Raw genomic sequence first — 25924 nt, forward strand, 5'->3', positions numbered from 1 at the left:
TTTTTTCCTTGTTTATTCATTTTTAAGTCCTGTAATTGGTAAAACCACCCAAGCTTTGTAAACTCTGGCCTTAATTCACTCTCGAGGCGGGGGTGTCTTTTTTTTGGGAGGGCGAGTGGGTGGGAGGCTGGCTTTAATTTTCAGTGTGATCCTGAAACAGAGGCTCCAAAGTCTAGTTAGTCATCGTTTGGCCGCCTCAGCCCTTCTCGGGTTTAACCTTATTTCCACGGAGCTTTTCCTGCCGGCTTCTCCATCGAGGTTACAAAACAAAAACAGCACAGAGCCGAAACTGGAGGCAGACTCAGGCGCTGACGTCTCTACTAGGTTTATTTACGGTTTGGGTGTTTTGTTTTTTTTTTAAGTGATGGGGAAAGTCTTAGAGAGGCATGCGGACAGTTCGTTTACTTCAAAACAACGGGACACACACGCGAAAACTAGACCCAGTGGAGAGGGCGGGGAGGGGGCAGGCGTTTCTTGAAATCAGCCAAACAGCATCTGGTCTTTTAAAAGGGTAATCTCATCAAGGAACTCCTGTTGGAGTCCTAACTCTCAACCAAAATAAACTAACAGGAACATGTGTTTGCTCAATGGCTAGTTTCTGTTTGAAATTACCCGAGGGGAGAAAGGGTCCCCTGACAGGGTTTAAGTCCTAAAAGTAGACTGTTTGCCGAAACATATGAGCAGCCCCAGTGTGGTCGCCCCCTTCCCTTAAAGGCGGCACTGCCGGGGTCGGAGGGTGGGGGTTTCAGGCCGATTTGCAGCCAGGCGGGCGCGCGCCCGGGCAGTCCCCAGGCTGAGACTTTTAAAGAGCATGTGAGCATGACAAGTGTCTGTCCGCAACGTGTTAGATTTTGAAACTGCCTTGCAATCCATTCCGGAACTCGCAGCTTTAGCCCGGGGTAACAGACATTCGCCTGGGGTGTCTGTGTCTCACTCTCCTCCCCCACCCCGCCGTCGCTGTTGGAGGAAGAGCCCCGGGAGGAGCAGGGTGCGACGCGCCGCGCCCGCGTGTCAATGGCAGCCGCGCATTCTGGAAGAAGTTGGTTCTTGTCCTGAATACTTTTCCTACGGTGCCCCGCCCCTTGAATCAGAAGCAGCTGTCTTCTCCTTGCGGCTAGAGAGGGACGGTGGAGTTTGGGGCAGCTGTCAAAAACGAGAGGGAAGCCTTTTCTTCCCTGGGGTGGAGGAGGGGGCAGCATTTTTCCATCTGTTGCAATTTCCTAACCAAACGCACCCTCGCCAGCCCAAGGAAGAAAGGCCCAAAGGAGAAACCCGGGCATTAGGCTGGTGCAGCCGCCGCCGCCGAGCGAGGGATGCGGGCGGCGTGCGCGCGGCAGGGAGGAAGGATCGGGTTTCTGGGCTCAGCAGCCCCCACGAGGGACGGGTGACAGCGGCTAGCCAGGCGCGGAGTGAGGCAGCGCGGCCGGGGCGCTCGGTGCCGGCCTCCCTGCCTGGAAGGTGCGGGGGAGGGGCGGAGGAGCAGCGGGGCGGGCGGGGGACGGGGCGGGCGGCTGGGGGCGGAGGCAGGACCTCCTGTACCTTCCCTCTTTGCCTCTCTCACTCTGACAGCGCCGAGGTACGCCGAGCAGGAGCGGGGAACAAAGGAGACGAGTGGGGAGGGGAGCGAGTTGGGCGAAGGAGAGCCCCCGGACGACTGCCAGAAGATCCCGGCAGGAGGAAGCCCAAGTGTCACTTGAATTCCACCCAAGGAGCGAGCGCCTGGGATCCGAGCGCCTTGATTAGCAATAACGGCTGAGCGCGTCCTATAAGTTAGGGGAGAGTCTGCGGGGAAGGAGGACAATCGCTTGCCCCCTCCACCCCCGCTCTTGGCCCCTCGAGACCCCAGCATCGCCTAGCGCTGGAAGGGAAGCTCCAGAATGAAAAGCAAGAAAGGTAAGACTCCACCGGCTGTGCGCGCCACGGGCGCGGGTCCGGGGAAACGTGCTCGCGGGGCCCCGCCAGGCTTGGGGCGAGAGTGACTTGGTGGACTTTTCAGCCCGGGGCTCTCAGGCAGAAACCGTGGCCGTTCTCTTTGTTGAGGCTGCGTCTGAAATGGCAGTTGCTGTTTTCCTTCTAGACACAACACGAGGGGCTGTTGTGGGGAGACGGGCCTCTCCACGCTGCTGGCACGTTGTCAAGAAACACGCTCAGCGCCTTGTTTGTGCGCCTCCAAGTTTCATTGTCTCAGCCGCCACCCCACGCTCCGCGAAGCAGCCGCGTGGCTTCTCGCTGGCTCTTGCGAGCGGGGGTGTGGGCCCAGGTCGGGGGGACCCCCGCCCCGATTCTCCCGGGCTGGACCCGGGCCGGTCGGGACCACCGAGCGGCGGCGCCTTTGTCTGAAAGTTGGGCTCTCGGGCCCCCACTCCCTCCCAGCTGGGCCCCGGCACGATCTTCGCTGGGGATGGGGTGTTTTCACAATCGAAAGAATGCGCCTCTGGCCCCCAAACCGCCCTCGGGTATCGGTAGCTTTGGAAAGCTAGACTTGTAAAAACTCCCAGCCTCTAAAAGTTTTCCCACGATGAATTTGGGGCGAGATGAAGAGTTAGGACTGAGGGCAAACAGCTTAAAGCGGCGTGTGGTCAGAACGAGTCCCAAGTGTGACAAGCAGGCTTGGTTGTAAGTGCACAGAGTGAGTCTGTCATTGTTTCCACGAAGCGTCCTGGAAGCGTTACAACTAAAACTTGCCGTCAGTCTGGTTTAAAAACAAAATACACAGAAAGAAAGAAAAAAAACAACCCACCGCCCCGAAAGGTCAAAGAATGTTAACTCCCCTTTGAAGTTAACTTTTGGGTCCCTGGCTGGGAGGTACCCCGAACGTTCCGTGGTGAGCCAGAGTTGGCTTTTCTGTTGTGATTTATGTGGAGTGGTTCAAAACAGAAGTTAATCGCTCAGGGAAGCCAGCGCGGGGGTGGGTTGGGGGGGGGGGGCGCTGCTGCGCATGCCCAGGAGCGTCCCCGAGTTTTTGTAACTCCACATTCTTTCAGACCAGTCCAGCGGATATAGTGAAAACCCAGTATTGTTGATGGGGCGGCCTTCAACCCGGGAGGGTGCCCTCGGCCACGTTTTCATCTTGGTGTTGTGTACCTTTCATGCTGGGCCGGTGGCTTCCCAACGCGCGGAGCTTCCCAACCCGTGCCTTCCCAGCGAGAGTAAAAGCGAAGGTCAAAACCCAGGGCAGTCAGTATTTGGGGGTAGGACACCCAGCGTCCCCTCTCCGGGGGACAGTGAGAACGTGGGGGCTTAGAGGCTCGGACGTTTAACCGGGCTCGGTGAGAAACGCGTGCGGGGAGCGCCCAAAGTGGTGTCTGGAAGGCTGTGTCACCTCAACAAGGACTGACGGGTCTAGATCCCTATTGGAAGGCGTTCTCCCTCTCCCAGTGGAACTGACGGGAGTCACTTGGGGGGTTTGTTTTGGAAAAGTCGTTCTTGTGAGCCGAAAGCAAAGCTGGGCTTCCGCCGGGGGCGGGCTCCCCCCATTGTTCGGGCTCGGGTGGGGAAGGTATTCAGCAGCCTGGCGGGTCCTCCCCGGGGCGCCCCCTCGGGTACTCTGCCCCGGCGCTCCTCGTCCCCCCACCCCCGGAGCCCCCTTCGGATGCCTCCGGATCTTCCCCCCTCCCCCCGCCCCCCAGCAGAGAAACGAGGCTGGGACTCTCCGGCCGCGAGCTGGGAATATTAGGGGTCAGCAGTCCCGGGGGCGCACGGTCCTGCTCCTGAGCGCCGGCTCACGGAAACAATGAAAGGTGACGTGTTGGAGGGGAAACTTTGCGACTGGTTCCGAGCTCGTGCGGGGGAGCCGAGACTGCTGAGATTGCCCGGTTTCTTTCCCTTTTTAGGTTTTCCCGGCAAACCCTAGGGGGGGCGGGCAGACCCCTCAGAATGTTGGGGTTCACGGCCGCGCTTCTAAGTTTCTTCTTGTAATCTGAAACTCCTGAAGCCCTCAGGTTGTACAGTTGGAGGGGCCGATTTCAGCTGGGGCTGCGGAACTCGCAAGAACAAAAGCTCCCTGGCTATCCTCCCTCCCGGGCTCCTCCCTCTCCTCTGGTCCTCCTCCGTCCTGCCTCCCCGCCCCCTTCCTAAAACGACCTCGGAGGGGGCCCGCGTTCCCAGTCTGCTCAGCCAGGACCCGGGAAGAAATCTGCCCCGCCTGGCTGGTGGAGTTGGACTGCAGTCTCTTAGAAAAGTCTGTGAAAATCTTTTCAAGTTTTCTTGAAAACAAAAGCACCTTAAACTCCATTGCAGAGCCGGGGATTTCGTCCTGGTTGGTGATAATAGTATCTCGTCTTTAGAAAGCTGAGGGTGCCAGAAAGATCTTCTTACCCAGCAAATAGCTTTAGAACAAGCAAAGGCGATTCCGTGAGGAAAATCCCCGACGTCTTTTTGCACCTAGTTCCTGACAATTTGGAATTCTTGCTTTAGAATTGCTTACTGCTGGCTGGGTCCAGCCCAGCGCACCTTGGAGTCTGTGCCTGGGGTGTTAACCACGATTGCTGCGGCATCTCCTGAGATACTCTGATCAGGAAACTTGTTAGGTTAGGTTTCCTTTTTCTAATTGTACGCTTGAACTTTTCCTTCGATTATTCCTATTTGTAGATTCTTCTCTAGCCTCTTCTAGATATTTTTAAAAGTCCAACTTCACAACCACTGTGTCTCTGGCCTTCCCTCACCACCCCCCACCCCCAGTTCCTAAGAAGAAAAGATTGATTTTTAGAGCTGTGGGATCCATAGGCCATCTTGTGGCTTTCTAAACATTTCCTTGTATGTGGATGGAGTAAAAGAGGCTTGTGATCTCCCTCCCCCACCACCACATTTTTTAAAGTGTAAGCAGAGCAGGACCTTTGGAAACAGGCAGTAACCGGGAAACTTTTCAAAAGCTCTGTTACAATAGGAAATGAGTAACGTGGAAAAGTCTTTTTGTTTTTCCAAGCTGAGCCACAATCCGGAGGGAGAGTTTTAATGAAAACAGTCCTGACAGCAGCAAACGTGGTTTGTTGCCGTGAAATATCAGCTGGTGTGGCCAAGGAGCTGAAGTCTTAACTTCCTGTTACTTCAGCTTTTGTGCACATATTGGAAATATTTGTTAAGAGGTCCAGAGGCCTGGCATTCATTTATTTAAATGAACTGAGAACAGAGTAAAGTTGCACTGCAGTTTAGCGTTGCTTAACTGAAACCTGCTTTTGTGTGTCACTAACCTATTCTGAAAGATCAGGCTTCTTGTCAAACTAAACAAGCAGATCAAAGGGCAGGCTTCAGGGTTTTTTGTTTGTTTGTTTGTTTGTCTCAAACTCCTTGTTATTACCAACTTACAGTTGGGAATTCACCACTGTTCAATGAGCAAATTTTCACACTTTTTCTAGTTTAAAAGCGGGGGAGGGGGATTATAGCCTCCAGAAGAATGTCTGGCTTTTCAGACGTTGAAGAGTTTAAACAAATTGCTTTATTTAAATTTGCCTTAGTCATTCAATTACTTGACACATTTTTAAAAAGTTAGATTGCTTTATTTATCAAAGTAAATGTAAAACAGGAACTCCTTTATAATTTCTTAAGGTTTTTTTCTTATTAATAGCTCTTTACCCAAATTTCAATAAAGGGTTTAAAAGTCTCTCATCTTCACAGTGAAAGCAGTTTCAGTTTTAAATGTGCCTCTTTTTTTTTTTTTTTTAAAACTTTTTTTTTTTTTTTTTTTAAGCAGTTTCTTCATCTGGGAAGGGGAACATCAAATACCCTGCGGTTAAAATTTAGGATTCTTGTGTGTTTTATTGATAGCCATTTGTTAAGCCTTGAGCTAAAGTGAATTTGCAAGATCATCCTACTCTTTTGTTAGAACTTGCTTTACTTTGTCTTTGGAAGGTTCCTGCGTTTTCTGTGGATACTCCCTCCAGTACGGTCTGCCCCCTGCAGTCCAAAACTAAAAATGTGTCACCAAGTCAGACTCAATTAACTGGGCGCCAGCTCATAAACAAATCTTTGAATGAGTAGCTTTTTGAGTGTTCAAATGCTTTAAAAGGATGGGTTAAAAAAATTTTTTTTAATGCATCAAATGGGTAATCACTATGGGGAACATCGTTTTTATTTTTTATCAGGCCAAACCACTCTTGAGTTGCCTCTACAAAGTCAAGAATGTGTACCTTTCCATTTCGTGTTATTTTAATTTTCTTTATATAGAAATACTGGTATTTCCAAGCATGGTATGCTTTTACATTTTAAAAATTCTAGATTGTTTTCAAAACAGAGTTCTCAGTCATTCAGAATTGCCAGTTGTGGTTTTGAAGTTCAAAATTATGTTTAAATGTTAAGGGCCAGATCTGAATTTTTGTTGACCCCAGTCTATCATATGTGATGCAAATATTCTCTATGGCTTGTGAATTCTTAAAATTTCTGGTAGGATTAAAGTACTTACAAAGGGAGTTTCCTCTGGGGATTACGTATTCCAGTTTCTTTGTCATGTAATAATTTAAGACTGAACTCTACTTATTGGTATCTAGTATTCTAGATTCCGATTAAACTGCCAGTTGAAATTTATAGGAATTTAAAAATGTAATCAGTCTGAGGTATCTTTTGACCTCTTACTCAAGTACTATTAGTAGAAAAATATTTTTGTGTAACGAAACTGAAAACTTCAGTGATTGGTTGTATTTAGTAAAAGGTTGACCAATGCTGTCCATGAAAAGTAGGTGCCTAAGTTTTGAAGAAATGTAGGTAGCAATGAAAAAGAAATGACCATGGAGTTTGCAGAAAATGTTAAATGTATTTTGCCTTTAGAATACCAACTGGGTTGTGTGTGATTTTTTTTTTTTTTTCCCTCATAGGCATGGAAAAAATGCATGACTCTGCCTTTTTATTTCAAATCTTCAATGGACGAAGGAGGAAGAATAGCATTTAAAATGTACATTAGGACACTTGGATTGTTTTTCCTAAGTTAGCAATGACCTCAGAGAAGGTGGCTAGACACATTCCATCTGCTCTAACACCTTTCCTGTTTCGTGTGTGACAGACTATTCACTTTGAGCGCAGCTCTGTCTCTGCTGCACTAGACTTTTCTGAGCATCATTCCAAAGGAATGTAAAAAGTTAAATTCTACAGGAAAGTGCGTATGAAAGGGCATCTAACAATTGGTGGAGAATCTGTAATGTGCCACTAGTCAAATTACGCTTGAAGCTTTGCCATGTGCTCAGAAATTTCCATACGGAAGACACTGGTCCTGTACTTGGCTCTTGGCAGCTGAGAAAACATGGTTATGCACTCAATGGTCAAGAGATAAGCTTTTGCCGTAGGTGCTCCCCCGAGAAAAGCGGTTGATGGCTGACCTTTGTCCTTTACCAGGTGTTGTGGTAGCGTCCGGCAGTGAGACGGAGGATGATGACAACATGGACATCCCCCTGGACCTTTCTTCTTCTGCTGGTGCAGGCAAGAGAAGGCGCAGAGGCAACCTGCCCAAAGAGTCTGTTCAGATTCTCCGTGATTGGCTGTATGAGCACCGATACAACGCCTATCCCTCGGAGCAAGAAAAAGCATTACTGTCCCAACAAACACACCTGTCTACACTACAGGTAAGGAAAAAAGAACAGGAAGTGTATGTACATGGGTTGTCTCTTTTCCTTTCCAAAGGCATTTTATAGCATTCCTGTATATCAAATCATGAAATGCCTCCCCACTGAAAAAGAAAAAAAAAAAAAGGAAGGAATATCTTTTTCTTATAAACTTTATAGTGCTGAAAGCTAATAACTGGCTATTTAGAGAAACAGAAACCACTTGACAGTCATCTGTCAAACAACATTTCCTTTAATGCCTTAAAAGAGCCTTCTTTTATGCAGCAAACATAAAGAGGAGGTTAAATCTGCCTCTATTGCCCAGGAAACTGGTTTGATATTTAAACAAGGGCAGACTTCAGTGAGGTAATTCATGTTATGCCTGTTGACACAGTCATTTGAACTGGGAAAAATCAGTAACTGGGAGGAGTGGCTCTTTTCATACAGGAAAAGTTTTCCTGTAGTTGATTAACTTAAATGCTGGGGCAGTAGGTAATAGGTTAGTTCTGGGGGAGCGTTAAAGGGTAAACTTCTCTCCCTAAAATCATTTTCAGACATTTGAGAATTTTTATCCTTTTCTTCCTCCTGAAAAGGCTTAAGGATGATGAGATGAAAAAGGGAATTTGTATTAGAAAAGGAAGAGGTTTATGGCAGGAAGCAGCTCTCTTTCTTGGCTGAGCTCAAATACCTTGAAGTAACTTTGGAAGTTCCGATTTAAGCCTTTTCACGCCTTCTTTAATGCAAAGAGAGAGATCAATTAGGCATCCCGCAGAAGGTTCTCAGAACACGTTTGCTGAGTGTTAAAGCGTACCTGTATGATTTCAGGTCTGTAACTGGTTCATCAACGCCCGCCGCAGGCTCCTCCCAGACATGCTGAGGAAAGATGGCAAAGATCCAAATCAGTTCACAATTTCCCGCCGTGGGGCCAAGATTTCTGAAGCGAGCTCTGTGGAGTCAGCAATGGGCATCAAAAACTTCATACCAGCTCTAGAGGAGAGCCCGTTTCATTCCTGTTCAGCTGGACCAAACCCAGCCCTGGGGAGACCACTGTCCCCCAAGTCATCATCCCCAGGATCAATATTGGCTCGCCCATCAGTGATTTGTCATACCACTGTGACTGCATTGAAGGACGTGCCTTTCTCTCTCTGCCAGCCAGTTGGTGTGGGACAAAACACAGATATACAGCAGATAGCAGCCAGCAGCTTTACAGACACCTCCCTCATGTACCCAGAGGACACGTGTAAATCTGGACCAAGTACAAATACACAGAGTGGTCTTTTCAACACTCCTCCCCCTACTCCACCGGACCTCAACCAGGATTTTAGTGGATTTCAGCTTCTAGTGGATGTTGCACTCAAACGGGCTGCAGAGATGGAGCTTCAGGCTAAACTTACAGCTTAACCCTTTTTCAAGCAAAACAATTTTCACAAATGTTATGATTGTCGGGGTGATGGCAAGAGATGAACTGCATTATTTTATATATTTTTTTATTAATATTTGCACATGGGATTGCTAAAGTGAAGCTTCCTGTTACTGAGATGTCTTCAATGGAATACAGTCATTCCAAGAACTATAAACTCAAAGCTACTGTAGAAACAAAGGGTTTTCTTTTTTAAATGTTTCTTGGTAGATTATTCATAATGTGAGATGGTTCCCAAGATCATGTGATTTTTCCCTCTCTCTCTCACTCTCTCTCTCTTTCCCCCCTTCCCTTTTTTTGTTGGTTTTTTTTTCCCCAGACTGTGCAATACTTAGAGAACCTATAGCATCTTCTCATTCCCACGAGGAACAGGATGCCCACATACTGTCTAATTAATAAATCTTCAGTTTTTTTCAAACAAGTATGAATCTAGTTGATTGACACCTTTTTTTCATGACATAATAAAATATTTTCTTTAAAATTTACTGTAATGCAGAGTATTTTATTGAGGAGGCACTTAAAAAGGAATAGGAATGTAGCACCCAATGAGCAGGAAGTTGGGGGTAGGGTGGAGTGTGACTTAGGGGGTGTCACCAGCTCTTTGAAGAACCATGGACAACAAGCTAGTATGTATAAACAGGATGTGTGATATTTACTCTTGATAGGAGCTATAAGCAGGCCCTTAAATCTTTACTTAAAACTGAATGACAAATTGAAATGAATCATTCCATCGGTGCTTAGCTAACCACTAAATCCCTTGGTGATCTGTCCTGCATATTTTAGGACATGGCCAGTGTTGAAACAAGGTCTCGAAGCACCTGACTATGGCTTAAGTTTTCAGAAGCAAACAACCCAAGCAGTCCCTCAGCATTCCCCTCTTTCACATTACCCTTTAAATTAATCTTTATTAACTGGTACGGGTAGGTTAGTCTCTACATTCAAATATAGCCTTAATTTGTACTGAAATCACCTTTGAAAACCTAAAGCATTTTCTTAAGTGATTAAAACAGTGGGGTTCTGTCTTCCACGGGATTGTTAGTGTATGAGGTTTGTTTTGTAAGGTCACAGTTGGTGAAAACTGGTGCCATACACAAGTGGAGTTTGTTGGGATAGACAATTACTTAGGAGGCCAGGATAGCCAGAAGGGAATTGGTGGTGTTCCTTTCACTTACATGGTTGACCAGAGTTGTCACATGCCACAAAACCATTCTTTGGAGTCATGCTTAGTATGAGGTTTCTTTGTTATTATAGTCATGGACTTTCCAGCCCTGCTCCAGCTATGAATTGTCTAACTTTGAGAGAACGTCACAGCCTCTGTACTGTTGAAAGAAAGTGGAAAAACTTCCAAATTTAAGTTTGTCTAATTTTGTAAACCTATTAAGGAAGTCCCTACTGTAGAAAGAGCTAAACCCAAAGGCTTGTGAGTAGGAAAGAAACACGAATCGGGAAAACTAAGAGGTGTAAAAAAATAAGTGAGCTGAAGGTGTGGTGATGTAGCCTGTGCTGAGCCATCAGTGGGCTGGTGCCAGCTACCTCAGGGTCACAGAAATAGATATAAACCAAAAAAATAAAAAAAAAGAAAGAAAAGAAAAGAAAAGAAAGAAAGGAAGAATAGTAAAGTAAATAAAAGGAAGGTATGAAATAAAAATGAAATGAACAAAGAAAACTAAGACTCATTACCTGCTCTAACAGCTAGATCAAAGGCTGAAATTCTTTGAGTAAAGATAAGGGAGACCAGCAAATCCTGAAAGACTTCCCTGGTTAAGATGTTTCATTAATCATACTAGCAAGGGGAGAGAAGGAACCCTGGGAGTGATTTAAAAGAAAAATATCAAGGGTCAGATGAAGCCCAAAGGTTTACAAAAAAAAAAAAAGGTCCTCCCAAACTGCCTGTTTTATTTGAAATTTTTTTCCCTCTTGAGGTTGATATATATCCTGGTTGATAATAACTGGTGTGTAATAAATGTAAACCATTAAAAAAACCAAAACAGGTAAATGTAACTGGAATGCCAAGTGTAAAAGGCCACATAACTGTTGAAGCCAAATAGAAATGAATTTTGTGCTTAGTATTTACATGATCTTTTTTCATTTACTTACTTTTAAGCTATTTGTGTTTTGTGTTTCAAGTGCATCCCTTTTAGATAGGATACTGTTGAGTTTTGCTTTTTTTAAATCTAGCTAACAATCTCTGCCTTTTACTTGGTGTGTATACTTGATTTATTTTTAATTTTTTGTTTCCTTTTTTAAGTTTTCATTTTAATTCCAGTTAGGTAACATACAGTGTTACATATATTTAATATAATTTTTGATATGTTTGGATTTACTTTCCATTTAGGTTTTTTCTCCCTCTGTTTCTCTTTTCCTGCCTTCTTTCAGGTTAATGAATATTTCTAGTATTTCCTTTTAATTTTTCTATTGGCTTATAAACCATACTCTTTTTTAATGGTTGTTCTGGGGATTACAATATACATCTTTAAATTATCACAATCTATTTAGGGCTTATATTATATACCCTCATATAAAATATAGCACTTACAACAGTATAATTCATTCAGTCCTTTTGTTTTATATGTATATTATAGCTAGATACATAGTCTGACAGTAAAATGGTCTAATTTTTGTTTTAAACAAGCCCACGTTTCTTTGAAAATTAAAGGAAAAGGGAATGTGTATAGATTTTTATATTTGTTAAACATTGATCATTTCTGGTGCTCTTCCTGTGAATCCAAAAGACATGTTATCATTTCTCTTCACCTAAAGAATTTCCTTGAGAACTGTGCAGGCCTGCTTGTGACAAATTGTCTGTTTTTGTTCATTGAAAATGACTTTTATTTTACTTTCATCTTTGAAGGACAGTTGCACTAAAGATAGAATTCTGGGTTGATGGTTTTTGCTTTTTGTTTTGTTTTTTTTCCATCACTTTAAAGGCGTTTGTTTTCTGGCTTCCATTGTTTGGGATGATACATCAATTTGTCACTTGTATCATTTTCTTGTATGTAATGTCTTTCTCTGGCTCTTTTTGTATTTTAGCAGTTTGATTATGATGTGCTTAGGTATGGTTTTGTTTGTGCTGCTTGGGGTTTGTTGAACTTATTGAAACTGTAGGTTGATGCTTTGTTTTATTTTGTTTTTTACCAAATTTGAGAAATTTTGGCCATTATTTAATTTTTTTTTTCTGCTTTCTTCTCTCTAGAGCTTTAGTAGATTTATATTAATCACTTAACATTGTCCTACATGTCTCCAGGCTGTTTTCCTTCATTCTTTTATTTCTTTATTTTTCAAATTGAATAATTTGTATTAAGTTTTTTAAAAAATGTTATTTATTAGGAGAGAGAGAGAGAGAGGGAGAGAGGGACCATAAGTGGGGGAGGGGCAGAGAGAGGGAGAGAGAATCCCAAGCAAGCTCTACCCTGTAAGCACAGCCTGATGCAGGGGCTCTACCTCAGGAACCTTGAAGTCATGTCCTGAGCTGAAATCAAGAGTGGAATGCTTAACCAACTGAGTCACGCAGGCGCCCCATGTATGAAGGTATTTTTAATTCACTAATTACTGTCTCCAGTGAATTTTCATTCAGTTACTATATTTTTTGCATATATAATTTTCATTTGGTTCTTTTTTAATTTATTTCTCTGTTGAGATTTCCCCATCAGTTTATTAATTACAAGTATATTTTCTTATGAGCTATTTATAATAGGGGCTTTAAGTATTTGTTAATTAACATGTCATAATCAGAGTCGCTGACTGCCCTTTGCTTCAGGAAAGGTCACATTATTTTTTTGCTAGTCTGGTGATTTTTTTTTACTATATGTTGGACATTATAGATGATACATTAATAAGGATTCTGGATTCTGCTACATTCCTCTAAAGAATGTTATTTTTGTTCTGGCAGGCCATTCATTTGGCTGGGCTGAAACTTCAAAATCTGTTTTTCCTGTAGTAAATAGTAGCTCAAACGTCTGATCAGTTCTTTCAGCTTCCAGCTGTTGCCTTTCAGGTGAGTGCACTGGGATCTCCCTGCACAAGCCGACCGAGGATTTGGACAGTTTAGATTCAGAGTTTGAGATTTGTTCCTTCTTTTCCCTCCTTTCCAGGATTCCTCTCCTAACTTTCCATCTGCTCTGCCAACTCCAACTCTGCCCTTAATATCTCAGGCCACCGAGGCTGCAGTTTTCTGCCACCTTCTAGCCTTTTGAAGGAGGAGGAGAGCCCTCAGGCAGCAAGCCGCAGCTTGCATGTCTTATCCCCTGAAGTTCCCTTCTTGTAAGGGTAAACAACCCTCTAGTTTCTGCCTGCTTTAGGTCACTCTCCAGGCCTGCAATAGCTTTCTGTTTAATTTTTTGTTCACATTTTGCTATCATTACCTATAGGGAAGTTAGTCTAAAAAGAAAAGAAATGGCTCCACCCTTACTAGAAACTAGAATTTTACTATAGTTACTTTAAAGAGTTTTCAAATTTATCTGCACATTGGAATCACCTGGAAAGCTTAAAAACCAAACAAATAAACGAAAACTTATGGCTTGGTTTATTAGCCACTGTTTCTCTACATAAGTAGAACACTAGGAGTTGACAATTCATTCTCTATCCATACTTTAAGAAAATTACTTTTTTTCTTTTTGTTGAAATATTAGACAATTTTTGTAAAAAAAATGTAATTTGATGAAGAATTATCATTTAGGTCAAGTTGGCCAATTAGAGTTTAACGTAATTTGGTATTTGACACTGGGTTCATACTATAGTATAATAAATACAGTCCATGCAACATGTAAAACTAAGCCACTAACAAATAGTCCTAATACTGCAGGAAGATGAACATGCATTTGTATCAAATGAAAAAATAAAGTTTATCTCTGGAAAATTGGCCAGAGTAAAAAGCAATGTTCCGAAATCAGGTTTAGGTCTCATTAAACTCATTAAGAGAAGGATATGTCGAATCTTGACCCCTAACAAAAATGGGCTGCCATCTGAGATGAGTTTTATGATTCAGAGACTGAAAAAATACTCAACAGATACTTTGTGGCCCAAGAAATAGTGGCAATTTATGGTTGATGGTCACAAAAGAACAGCTAATAAATAAGGAAAGCATGATAAAGTGATGAATACAGCAATAGGTACTACAAGGATTTCATCAAATGTGAAGGAGACAGTTTTTGAGTGAAATGTTTTATGACATTAATAGAACATGCCAGCTTTGAAGCACTGTATGGTTGACTTGCAAATGAAACCAAATCCCATGGTGGGAACGTATTTGTAAATTCATTAAAAAAATTTTTTTTTCAATGTAATTCATTTGTGAGAGACAGCGAGTAAGTGGGGGAGGAGCACAGAGAGAGGGAAACACGGAATCTGAAGCAGGCTCCAAGCTGTCAGCACAGGGCCCAACGCGAGGCTCAAACTCACGAACCACAAGATCGTGGCCTGAGCTGAAGTCAGACCCTTAACTGACTGAGCCACCTAGGCACCCCGAGCACTGGGAACGTATTTATACACAGACATTTAACTAATAGCATACAGGTAAGGAAAATGAAACCGTAGAGGGGTTTCAGAAGAAAACTGTTACCTTAGGAAGCTTTGCCAGCTTGGGTTTGTTGTTGTTTTCTAATATCTCAAAATATTTTTTTTATAAATAAAATGACTGCAACTTGAATCTATTCACATTTGATTGGATCAGTCTATTTTATGATCTAAGGACAAATTCAGCTCTTGGAAGAGCTGCATTATTTCAAATTATTGCATATATTTTTAATAGAGTTTTATAAACTATATTATAAATTAATTCTATAATTTTAATGTGAGGATAGGGCTTTCACAGACTATAAATAGATAAGCAAAAGATAGTCATTTGACTTGTCGCATATTTTTTTCTCAAAAAAAACCTGTCTTGCTACCTTTTCACTTGTTACTCTATCTGATCATTAATGTTTCGTTGCTTAAAGTTCTTGCCAATGATTTTTGTTTTGAAATTTGTTTTACTCAAATGATTCTGTGAAAAGCCAATGTGTATTACATTAGTTAACATTTCCTCCCAGCTTATGTGTATAGTAAATCTCCACAGTCTAGAACATTACTTATCAACAGTCCTTTCAGTTGTAATGTTTTCTATAAATATATCATCTGTAAACCCAACATTACAATGAAAAATGTGAGATTAATTAGGAAAGAAAAAGAACAATATTTACTGAACACTTTATATTATTTGTTTTATTAGTATTGTAATACTTATCGGACAGTTTATATGCATATCTCATTTAGTCCTTACAACCCTGATGGGAGAGGTTATTCCCATGATGCAGCTAAGGAAACTGGGACTCACCCAAATTCAACTTGTCTGTGGTTACTGGCTAATAGAGCCTGCATTCACTAGGTGATTCTGCAAAGCTCTCCCTCCTTCCACACACTATGCCTAAAATGAGAGAACTTGGAACTGTCCCATTTTTATCATACTGTTGTTCAATAAAGATTTGATGGCTGCTTTGGCAGATGATCACATGAAGGTTTCATTTTCTAAGTACCTCAATTTATTTTTCTGCTGTCTTATCAAACTCCCTGCCGACACCCATTGCTTTACCCTTTGGCCATCTCTGCTTCTCAGGGAGACTTGCCGGAATTGACACATCCTCTTGATTTCCTAAATCCTAAGACTAGCGTGAGCCTGAAATAATGAACTCTCCAATGCCAAGAAATCGGTCTTATAGCTTCTCTGTGTAAGTCTTAACACCTAATCTCTGATTCAGTGCATTTCATTTCCCTTTCTAAGTATCAGCTTTCTGAGCCTGCAACCTCGGGGCTACTACTTTTTTTTAAGTACGTGTTTGTTTGGGGTGATTTTTTGTTTTTTTGTTTTGTTTTGTTTTTTGACTCAGAAACTTTAGACTTATCCTAGTGTCTATAGTTACTCTGTGCTGCTCCTTTCAATTTCCTCTGTACAAAAATTAAGTCTTTTAAGGCTTCTCTGGGATGAAGGCATAGCTTCAAGAAGTAACAAACACTCCTTTTAAAAGGAAAGTGAAGATTTATGACAGTGCCTTTCCACTCTTCTCTCCTCCAACCCAAAAACATCACCTTTTTTGAAACAAGGCCGCGAAAGCTGATTAGAGCCAGAGGTCTTAAATGGTACACACCAGGGGGCAAAGATCAGCTTTAAAATAAATACCTCCAAGCAAAGAAAACAAAGCAGAACATTATTTCCCTTTCAGAGAACCTAAGATACAGCAGGAAAAAACTTTGTGCAAGTTTTCTAATGGACTGCCACCTCGAAGCTCGACTAAAAAGTTGACTTTATTTGGTGAAACGTGTTGCTATTCACAGGCAGGTGCACTCTGATTCACCAACTCCGTGTTAACTTGAACCTGCAGAGGTATCTTTGATCAGCTCCCCGAGAGCCTCTCTGGCTTCCCGACTTGGCTCCGCAAACTTCAAAAGAACTGTAAAGCAGACTCTAATCTCAGCCTTCCTGTTTCTACATCTGCCCACTGGGTTCACATAACAGCATGTTTTCCTTGAAGGGCGTTTTCCACGATTATACTGACTGTCATACTGTTAAACCTGCATCCAGGTACAGGGATTCCTCCTTTTTGTAACTCAATCTCTGCAAATGGTTTCTTGGGCTCATTTGCAGTGACATTTATGTGATTATGCAAATCAATGACTGCTGGCCTGATGCTGGAAGTAATACTTCAGTTTAGGGGAACTCTGTTATCAGTAAAACAGCTAGTAAGTGCGACAGATTCTGTCCATGAAGATGACACACAGACAACAGATCTGGATATTAGTTGGGACTCTGACAGTGGATTGGGAGTGTTGAGTTACAAACATAACAATGTCCCTTACCAGGGGATCCCAAGACATATTTATATTTCAAGAGCATCTCACCACCTCAAGCATGAATGGTCAGATAACATCCAGTCTTCTTTTTAAAGTTTGATTTATTATTATTTTTTAAAAGTTTTTATTTAATTATTTTGAGAGAGACGAAGACAGCGTGAGTGGGGAAGAGCAGAGAGAGGGAGAGAGAGAATCCCAAGCAGGCTCTGCACAGCCAGCACAGAGCCCAACACAGGGCTCAAATCCATGAACCCACAAGATCATGACCTAAGCCGAAATCAAGAATCGTATGATTAACTGACTGAGCCACCCAGGCATTCCTGGTCTTCTTTTTTCAAGCTGATCTCTCAGCCTTTTGACACTCAGCTACAAGATAAGACTTACCCTTGGGCTTCATTGCCCTTTCAAAGCCCATACAGTTTTGGCCTCCAAGATTTTGTGCCCCTGCCTTTGGATTTTTAAAAAATGCTCTATTTTTGACATTGCATTGGGAGGTATTTTAGAACAAGTGGGGGTGTAGGTGAAAGAGAAATCGAACTTGTGAAGTCTCAAGCAAGTCACTTGGCATCGCGCAAAGCCTGGGTTTCGCCTCTACGTCCGGTCAAAATAAATACCTAAAGTGGAAACCCTTAAAAGTTTTAGAGCAAAGCAGATTGACCTACAAATACATGTTGTCAGTGCATGTTAGATAGAAGGAATCTACCTCCCCACACCCACCATTACCTGGGCCGGGTTCAGAGTCCCGGCTTCCACATTGCCTCCTGGCAGGTGAACGCTCCCATACCAGCTGCAGCCTTTGATCTGGTCCGGCCAACTCCACCCTTCCTGTTCTTCCCACCTCCTGGCTGCCTTTCTTACAATAGCTGCCGTTCAATTTCCTTCCCCCACTCTTAGTGCCGTCTTCCTTTCTTCTCTCTTGTTATTCAGGAAAAGTGGTGTGAAAGCTTCAGAAACAGGTTGTAGGCTAGAGAGAGTGGTGGCCCTGCTGAAGAAGGTATTCATCCTCTGTCTCTCAGACAAAGCGGTTTGAATTTCTACCTCGGGCACCATTCCTGCGGAGTTCAAAATAACACCAGTTCTTCCTTACTAAGGGGCTGACCATCCAGAGAGATTTGCTTTCTCTTTCCTGTGGTTTCGCTTAAGAGAAATACTCTGAAGAGACCTCATTTTGCCTTTTGTGATTTTTGCTGTTGTTGTTGTTCTGGTGAACAAAGCTAAATGTATGATGACAGTGACAGAAACAGAGGCATAATTTTCATTGTTTTCTTGGAGGTAGAAGGACTTTTCGGGGTCATTGAGATGAGAGGAGAAAACTGGGGTCGTCTGTTAGTTAACCTTTTCAAGTTATGTGACTTCTCCAAAAGTGACTCCCCTCATCTCCTCGTTTATCCTCCAGAGAATATTTTTAATATACCACAGTTGGTCTTTTACTAGAAGCAATAACTAGTCAAATAGAACCTCATTTGTCTATTCTTGAATGTCTTGCTTTCACTTCATTCCCTAGTTACTTGAGGACAGCGTCTCTCCTTCAACTCTTCTTTCCTTGCTCTTTGTTCTCCTTTTCTCTTTCTTTATCCCCCTGTTTAAATTTGTTTGCCAGCTTATTATAAAAAAATTTTTTAATGTGTATGTATTTTTGAGAAAGACAGAAAGAAAGAGACACAGAGAAGCAGAGAGTGAGCGGGGAAAGGTCAGAGAGAGAGGGAAACACAGAATTTGAAGCAGGCTCCAGGTTCTGAGCTGTCAGCACAGAGCCCGATGTGGGGTTTGAACTCATGAACTGTGAGATAATAACCTGAGCTGAAGTTACATGCTTAACCAACTGAGCCACTAGGTGCCCCTTTGTCAGCCTGTTATAAAGGACAATATAAAGGGTACAGATGAACAGCTAAATGAAGGGGTACATTGGGTGAGGTCCAGAAGAATCTGGAGCCTTGAGCTTCCATCCCCTTGGACTCGCCAGGCGCCACCCCACTGGGTGCCAGTGCCTTTACCAACCCACAGGCTTCTTGCCTTTTGTGACTTTGATACACAACTGAACCTGCCCCCTGATACAGGTGGAAGAGCACTGAGCTGGACTTCAGAGGAACTAAGTGTGGTTCTAGGCCAGCATAACACTAGCTTCTCAAAGCTGGTTTTCTCACCGGTAAAGCAGAGGGTAGGTTATATGGAGGATCTGCTCAGCCTCTGAAAGCACGAACCTTCTAAGGACATAAACAATAATACATATAGATCCGATAACATTGTAGTTTGTTTGAAATCAGTAAAAGGTCCGCAAGATATTGGTCACAAGTAAAGGATTTACTGTGTGATGGAATGCAAATAAAACGTTTACGATTGGGGGGGGCACCTGGGTGACTCGGTTGGTTAAGCATCTGACTTCGGCTCAGGTCCTGATCTCATGGGTTCGTGAGTTCGAGGCCCGCATTGGGTGAGTCAATGCCCCACTTCTCTCCCTCTCTCTCTCTCTCTCTCTCTCTCTCTCTCTCTCTGCCCCTGGTGGGATTCTGTCTCCCTCTTTCTCTGCCCATTGTTACCAGGCCTGTCCTGCCAGAGACCAATGGTCACGCTTACTCTTCACTGGAGACAGAGCCTGGAGGATCTTAAGGATTCTCTGAGGATGACAGAGCTCCAGGAAAACCTATAGTTGATTAAGAAAATGACTGTAATTGGGGCACCTGGGTGGCGCAGTCGGTTAAGCGTCCGACTTCAGCCAGGTCACGATCTCGCGGTCCGTGAGTTCGAGCCCCGCGTCGGGCTCTGGGCGGATGGCTCGGAGCCTGGAGCCTGTTTCCAATTCTGTGTCTCCCTCTCTCTCTGCCCCTCGCCCGTTCATGCTGTCTCTCTCTGTCCCAAAAATAAATAAACGTTGAAAAAAAAAAAAAAAGAAAATGACTGTAATTATAAACTTAGCGAGAATCCAGGGGGGCATTTGGAAACCAGATAGGAAAGAACCTTAAGACTCCAGGGAATAAAAATGTGAAGCCTCGCAAATTAGGATGTAGGGCTTTTATTTTATTTTTATTTTTAAAAAATGTTTATTTATTCTTGAGAGAGAAGTAGAGAATGAGCAGGGGAGGGGCAGAGAGAGAGGGAGACAGAATCCCAAGCAGGTTCTGTGCTGTCAGCCTAAAGCCCCACAAGGGGCTCGAACTCACAAACTGCGAGATCATAACCTGATCTGAAACCAAGAGTTGGACACTTAAGTGACCGAGCCACCCAGGCGCCCCAGGATGTAGGGCTTTTAAAACAGTTGTCCTTTCAGAATAGCTGGGCAAACTGTATACTTTCACGTTAGGGATGTTTGAAGCACAGTGTGAGTGTCACTGGAGAGAAAGGGAGTCTCAGCTATGCAGGTCAGACAACTTGTGTGCACAAAGAACGTTTATTTTGTGTTCAGGACTCTATGAGGCAAAGGTGGCAGGGGGTTGAGGGGGTGGTGGGGCGGGCTGGCAAGAATAGAGACCTGGGAAGCCGGGGAAAAGGACACCAGTTTCTACACTCTGGCTGTGCATCGGGATCTCCTGGTGGGAGGCCTTCAAGTACAGCTATCTGGGTTCCAGCCAGGACCAGCTCCGTAACTCATAAGGCCGAGTGCAAAGTACACATGTGGGGCCCCTTCAAAGAACAATTAAAAAATGCCATTAAAACTACTTGAAATCTAACGTGTTTTCCTTTCTGTTGTCCTGTCACGGTGTTTTCCCTTTGCCATTTAATGTTATTTTAAGCAAAGAAAAACTACAATTTTAAGTTATTAGCATGAATTTTTACTGTTCATCGTTATATGGTGCAATGCCCGTTTTAAATGGAAACAGAAGAGCGTAAAACATATACAGGATCACCCAGATGACACCGTTTCTGTTTTGTAGCTTGTCACATGCACATATATCCTGTTGTAACTGGAAGAGTGGAAATGCTGTGTAAAAGTAGCTAATCTGTTTTTTATCTGTTTGTTTTTTTTTTTTTTTTTCCCACTTCTTAATGTGCCCACATCCTACCAACATTCTCTACCTTTGGCCTACTGAACAAGAAAGGCCTGAAAGGAGAAGGAACTCTGGGTCATCCTTCCTTCCTTCCTTTCCCTTTCCTTTAACGTCACTATCTTCAAAGTAAGTGGTTGGCTAAGACAGGGAAGTAACAAGAGCAGAAAAGGACCTGATGGGGTTCCTTATTCATTCATGACTCTTCAAATACCACTGCTTTCTTTCTGGCTCGAATGGCTTCTTGGGGCTGTGAGCCCTTCCTGCTACTCGGTTGTAAACCTAGCGCCTGAACCGGCACCCACTTTGGGTCTCGCTGATCTCCTGCTATCTCCAGTAGGGATCTTCGGTGAGTCCACTGGCATCCCGCGCTCCTGGGGCAGGGGACTGCTGACTACATGAGAAAGGGCCGGCAAGGACACATGCGACCCCTAACTCCTCTGCTCATTGACCTCCACTGCTGTCTCATTGGACTTACAAAACACAAATTCAAAGGCATACAATCATTAAGAATTTTAAGATGGTTAAAGTAATTTTTTAAAGTTTATTTATTTATTTAGAGAGAGTGAGCACGCGAGTGGGGGAGGGGCAGAGACAGAGGGAGAGAGAGAGAGTATCCCAAGCAGGCTCCCTACTCTCAGCGAGGAGCCTCATTCAGAGCTCGAATCTGTGAACCGTGAGATCATGATCTGAGTCGAAATCAAAAGTTGTACGCTTGACTGACTGACTGAGCCACCCGGGCACCCCTAATTTTAAGGTGGTTGTAAAGAGCGTTACAGCCGGGCACAGGGCTGTCCTGAGTATGGAGCCCTGTGCAACTACATATGGCATGTCCATGAATAGCCCTGGCTCGACTTCCGTATCTCCTACCCTAGACTTTATTTCTAACTGGAAAGTCACCTGGATTCTATGGCCAGGGCTTCTGGAACGAAGGAAAGGTGAGGGAAGTGAGGAAGAGCCAGGTTCCATCAATGCTGCTAAAGGTCTGGGTGAAACCACAGAAGGAAAGGAACTCCGGGTTACCCTTTCTTTCCCTTTCCTTCTATGTCTCACGGTCAGTGTATGTTGAAGTTTCACCACAAGTAAGCCACAGGCCAGCACGGGCGAGAGGGAGGCAGAGGATCCCACGCAGGTTCTGTGTTGACAGCTTAGAGCCTGATGTATGTTTCACACGAGATCATGACCTGAGCTGAAGCCAGACACTCAACCAACTGAGCCACCCAGGGGCTCCTACTTTACCCTGTATTCAGACCAAATCTAGATTAGGTGGTATCCAAACTAGTTTTTGCACAACCTTTTCTGGAAATGGAAATTGAAGATAGGATTGTGGTTTGCAAAAAGAGTACTTTCAGGAGAAGCTTGCTTAAATCTATTAACGCGGTTGATAAATTGCTTTTACGGATTGAGAACCATCAAAACGAGTTGGTAGTCCAGTATTTCTCAATCCTTTCTTATCATGGCAGACATAGAAAGCGGTCACGTTGTGTAGCATATACTGCTATGCTCAGCTCAAGGCTGGAGAGCCTTCCTGGGAACCCCAGCTGCCCCTAACCTTGCCTGGGGCTCTAAGGCCTGCTGAGCACTCAGTGTACCTTACTCGGTCACTCTCCGGGCCAAAACACGCTGCCTGGGAAGTTTTGCTGTGGTAGATACTTGTTGGTTCCTCCCTGGGAGCCATTTCCCCTTTCTCCTTTCTAATGGCATAAATTTTTCATTTCCATACGATGAAGGGAAAAGTGACTATGCCCAGCCTGTAGAGGCAAGCACAGGACTTGAGCTAAATCTCTTGGTGAACTTGTTGCTCTGACCTCAATGACTGGCAGAGGCATGGCACTTTACTGGTCTGATCAGAATGAAAAGTCATGCGTGGCATGCTGGGACAAAGCCAGTTTCTCCTCTTGGACACCGCATGTGTGGAAATGAGACCACGGCTGTGTCCACTGAGCCATTGTGACAGGCAGAAGAGGCCAATGCTTGAAAGAGGGCCCAAGCAAGTGAATGGAGTCCGGGAGCCCTGATTCTACCAGAAACCTGTAAAGAATTCTAAACCTGGGGCTTGTATGGTTTTTAAACTTGGCACTTATGGGAGCCTATGAAATTATTTTATTGTTTAAACCAGGTCTAGTTACCTTGCCTCTTAATTATAACTGGCTGCATTGTCCCAGGCTCAGATTCTCTTGCACATCTAACACTCATGTATCTCCAGCAAGCGCTTGGAGTTTCCCAGTAGCAGTAAGGGAATGTCTATCCAAATTTTTCATCCATATAGAATTGTTGCTAAGAGTATCCACTTGAGGGGTGCCTGGGTGGCTCAGTCCATTAAGCATCTGACTTTGGGTCAGGTCATGATCTCACGGTTCATGAGTTTGAGCCCCACATCAGGTGAGCTCACGCCCCATTTCAGGGGAGCTCCAGTCCCGCTTCGGCCTCTGTGCTGACGGTGTGGAGCCTGCATGGGATTCTCTCTCTCTTCCTCTCACTGACTTGCTCTCTCTCTCTCTCTCTCTCTCTCTCTCTCTCAAAAATAAAGAAATTTAAAAAAAAAGAAAGAAAGAAAAAGAGTCTGTTTCTTGTAGTGAGAAAAAAAAAAGTATCTTGTGGGCCAGAGTTAGACCCACTGTCTCTGACCATAAGGTGCAGTAAAGTGAACTGGGCTATACAGAAAAACAAACCTGTGACACTGGCCAGTTGGTGAGGCTTATGAACCAACTGAGTTAAAACCACCTGTCCTGTGACACACCATAAGCCCCTGGAGATGCAGGGGTGGTTTACCACTAGGATTCTAGGAGCAGCCACGTGCTTCTAAGAGTGGATTGGCTCCCGTTTTAGAGACAGAACACTCATTGCTGACTCTGCAGTTTCCTAGCTCCATGACCTTATCTGAGCGTCAGTTTCTTCTAAGATGAGAATAACATATTCCTTCTCTGCCTCACAGAGATTTTGTGAGGGTAAATGAGGTAGTAGATGCTGATGTGCTTCCTAAACCATAAACATCGTACAAACACAGTAGATTATGGGTAAAGCATTTTTTAAAGACCTGTAGACATTCACCAAAGAGTAATTCTTTCTTAGAGCACTTAGTTATTATGTGATAACATTTCATTCTTTGGGGAATTGTTGTAGAATACATATAACATAAAATTTACCATCTTAACCGCTTTTACATGTACAGTTCTGTGGCAATAAACACGCTCGTGTTGTTGCTCAATCATCACCATCATCCATCTCCAGAACTCATCTTGCAAAACTGACACTCTGTACCTATTAAGCAATAGCTTCCCATTCCCCCTGCCTCTAGCCCTTTTTAACCAGCATTTCTACTTTCTGTCTCCATGAATTTGACTCAAGTCTCTCATTTAAGCGGGATCATACAGTATTTGGCCTGATTGTGACCGGCCTATTTCACTTAGCATAATGGCTTCAAGGCCATTATGTCAGAATTTATGTCAGAATAGCCTGTGTCAGAATTTCCTTCCTTTTTTAAAAGGTTGAATGATATTCCATTGTATGTATCTACCACATTTTGTTTATTCGTTTGTGTGTCGATGGACATGGGGTTGCTTCTACCTGTTCGTTATTTTGAATAATGCTTCTTTGAACAGGGCTGTACAAATATCTCCTTGAGACACTGTTTTCCATTCTCTGTGTATTCTTTCTGGGTATTTCCCAGAAGAGAAACTGCTGTATCATATGGTAATTCTATTTTTAACTTTTTGAAGGTCTACCATACTGTTTTCCATAGTGGCTACAGCATTCCACATTCTCATCTGTAATGCACAAGAGTTTCAGTTTCTTCTCCATCCTTAGCAACATTTGTTAATTTCTGTTTTCTGATAGTAGCCACTCTAATGGGCACAAGTGGTGTCTTTGTGGTTTTGACTTGCATTTTCTAATGATTAGTGATGATGAGTGCCATTTAATGTGCTTATTGGCCATTTGCATATCTTTGGAGAAATGTCTATTCAAGGCCTTTGCTTATTTTTATTTTTATTTTTAATTTTTTTTAACGTTTTGTTTATTTTTGAGACAGGGAGAGACATAGCATGAACAGGGGAGGGTCAGAGAGAGGGAGACACAGAATCTGAAACAGGCTCCAAGCTCTGAGCTGTCAGCACAGAGCCCGATGCGGGGCTCAAACTCACGGACCACGAGATCATGACCTGAGCTGAAGTCGGCCGCTTAACCGACTGAGCCACCTAGGCGCCCCCTTTTGCTCATTTTTAAATTAGGCTATTCATTTTTGGTTGTGGCTAAGTTGTGGGAGTTCTTTATATATACTGGATATTAACCTCTTATTAGATACATGATTTGAAATACATGGCATTTTTCATTTATAATTTTTTAAAACTTATCATCTTTATCTAATGTATTTTCAACCAAGTTTGCATTAGTTTTTTCTGCGAGGCACTAATTTACAGCCAATGGAAAGATGAACCAATCGTTTCCTATATTTACAATACATTGGTTTTAGCTCAGGCTGCTATAACAAAATAGCATAGACAGTGTCTTAAATAAAAGAAATTTAGCTCTTACAGTTCTGGAGGCTGAGGGGTCCAAAATCAGGGTGCCACTGTAGTCAGGTTCTGGTGAGACCTCTCTTCCCAGCTTGTGGATGGCCACCTTATTACTGTGTCTTCCCATGGGAGAGAGAACAAACATGGCCTCTGGTGTCTCTTCTTATAAGGGCACTCATCCAATCATGACCTCTTCTAATCCCAGTTACCTCCCAAAGGCCCCATGTTCAAATACCATCACACTGGAGGTAAGGAGTTCAACATACACATTTTTGGGGAGACACAATTCAGTCCATGACACCACCTAGAAGTATCCAAGCTGGACTTCAAACAAATGATGCAATTAAAACAAATATGAAATAACACTACACACCTATTAAAATGGCAAAAATCTGGAACAGTGATATCACCGAGTGCTGCAAGGATGTGGAGCAATAGAACTCTTATTCATTGTTGGTGGCAAATGCCATATGGTACAGCCACTTTGGAAGCTCCTCAGAGTGCCTTTGTATGTAAATGGAGACAACAACATTTATCTGTGTAAAAAAAAAAAAAAAAGAAGAAGAAGACTCTATGTGTTTTTCTCCTTCACACTTTTTTGTGTGGCTTCTTCTGGGTTTAGCCTGAAGCATCCACAGGGCTTGAGGACCATGAGGCGTGTGA

The 25924-nt window shown here is 43.5% G+C and overlaps 1 protein-coding gene across 1 annotated transcript; it reads left to right on the forward strand.

The window, feature by feature from the left end:
- Positions 1 to 1119: 1119 nt before the first annotated feature.
- Positions 1120 to 9431, forward strand: TGIF1 (TGFB induced factor homeobox 1). Its single transcript, XM_040479299.1, has 4 exons — positions 1120 to 1458; positions 1570 to 1893; positions 7321 to 7547; positions 8352 to 9431. The coding sequence occupies exons 2-4, from the start codon at positions 1878 to 1880 to the stop codon at positions 8925 to 8927; spliced, it is 819 nt and encodes a 272-aa protein (XP_040335233.1). The 5' UTR covers positions 1120 to 1458; positions 1570 to 1877; the 3' UTR covers positions 8928 to 9431.
- Positions 9432 to 25924: the final 16493 nt, after the last annotated feature.

The sequence above is a fragment of the Herpailurus yagouaroundi genome, unplaced genomic scaffold (assembly GCF_014898765.1).
Source record: "Herpailurus yagouaroundi ecotype Mexico unplaced genomic scaffold, PumYag 142, whole genome shotgun sequence".
NCBI classification, from domain to species: domain Eukaryota; kingdom Metazoa; phylum Chordata; class Mammalia; order Carnivora; family Felidae; genus Herpailurus; species Herpailurus yagouaroundi.

Bases quoted from the DNA above. Each gene is read 5' to 3' on its own strand.
- TGIF1 (XM_040479299.1), top strand. The intron at 7,548-8,351 runs GTAAGGAAAAAA...GTATGATTTCAG, and splicing joins CACACCTGTCTACACTACAG to GTCTGTAACTGGTTCATCAA.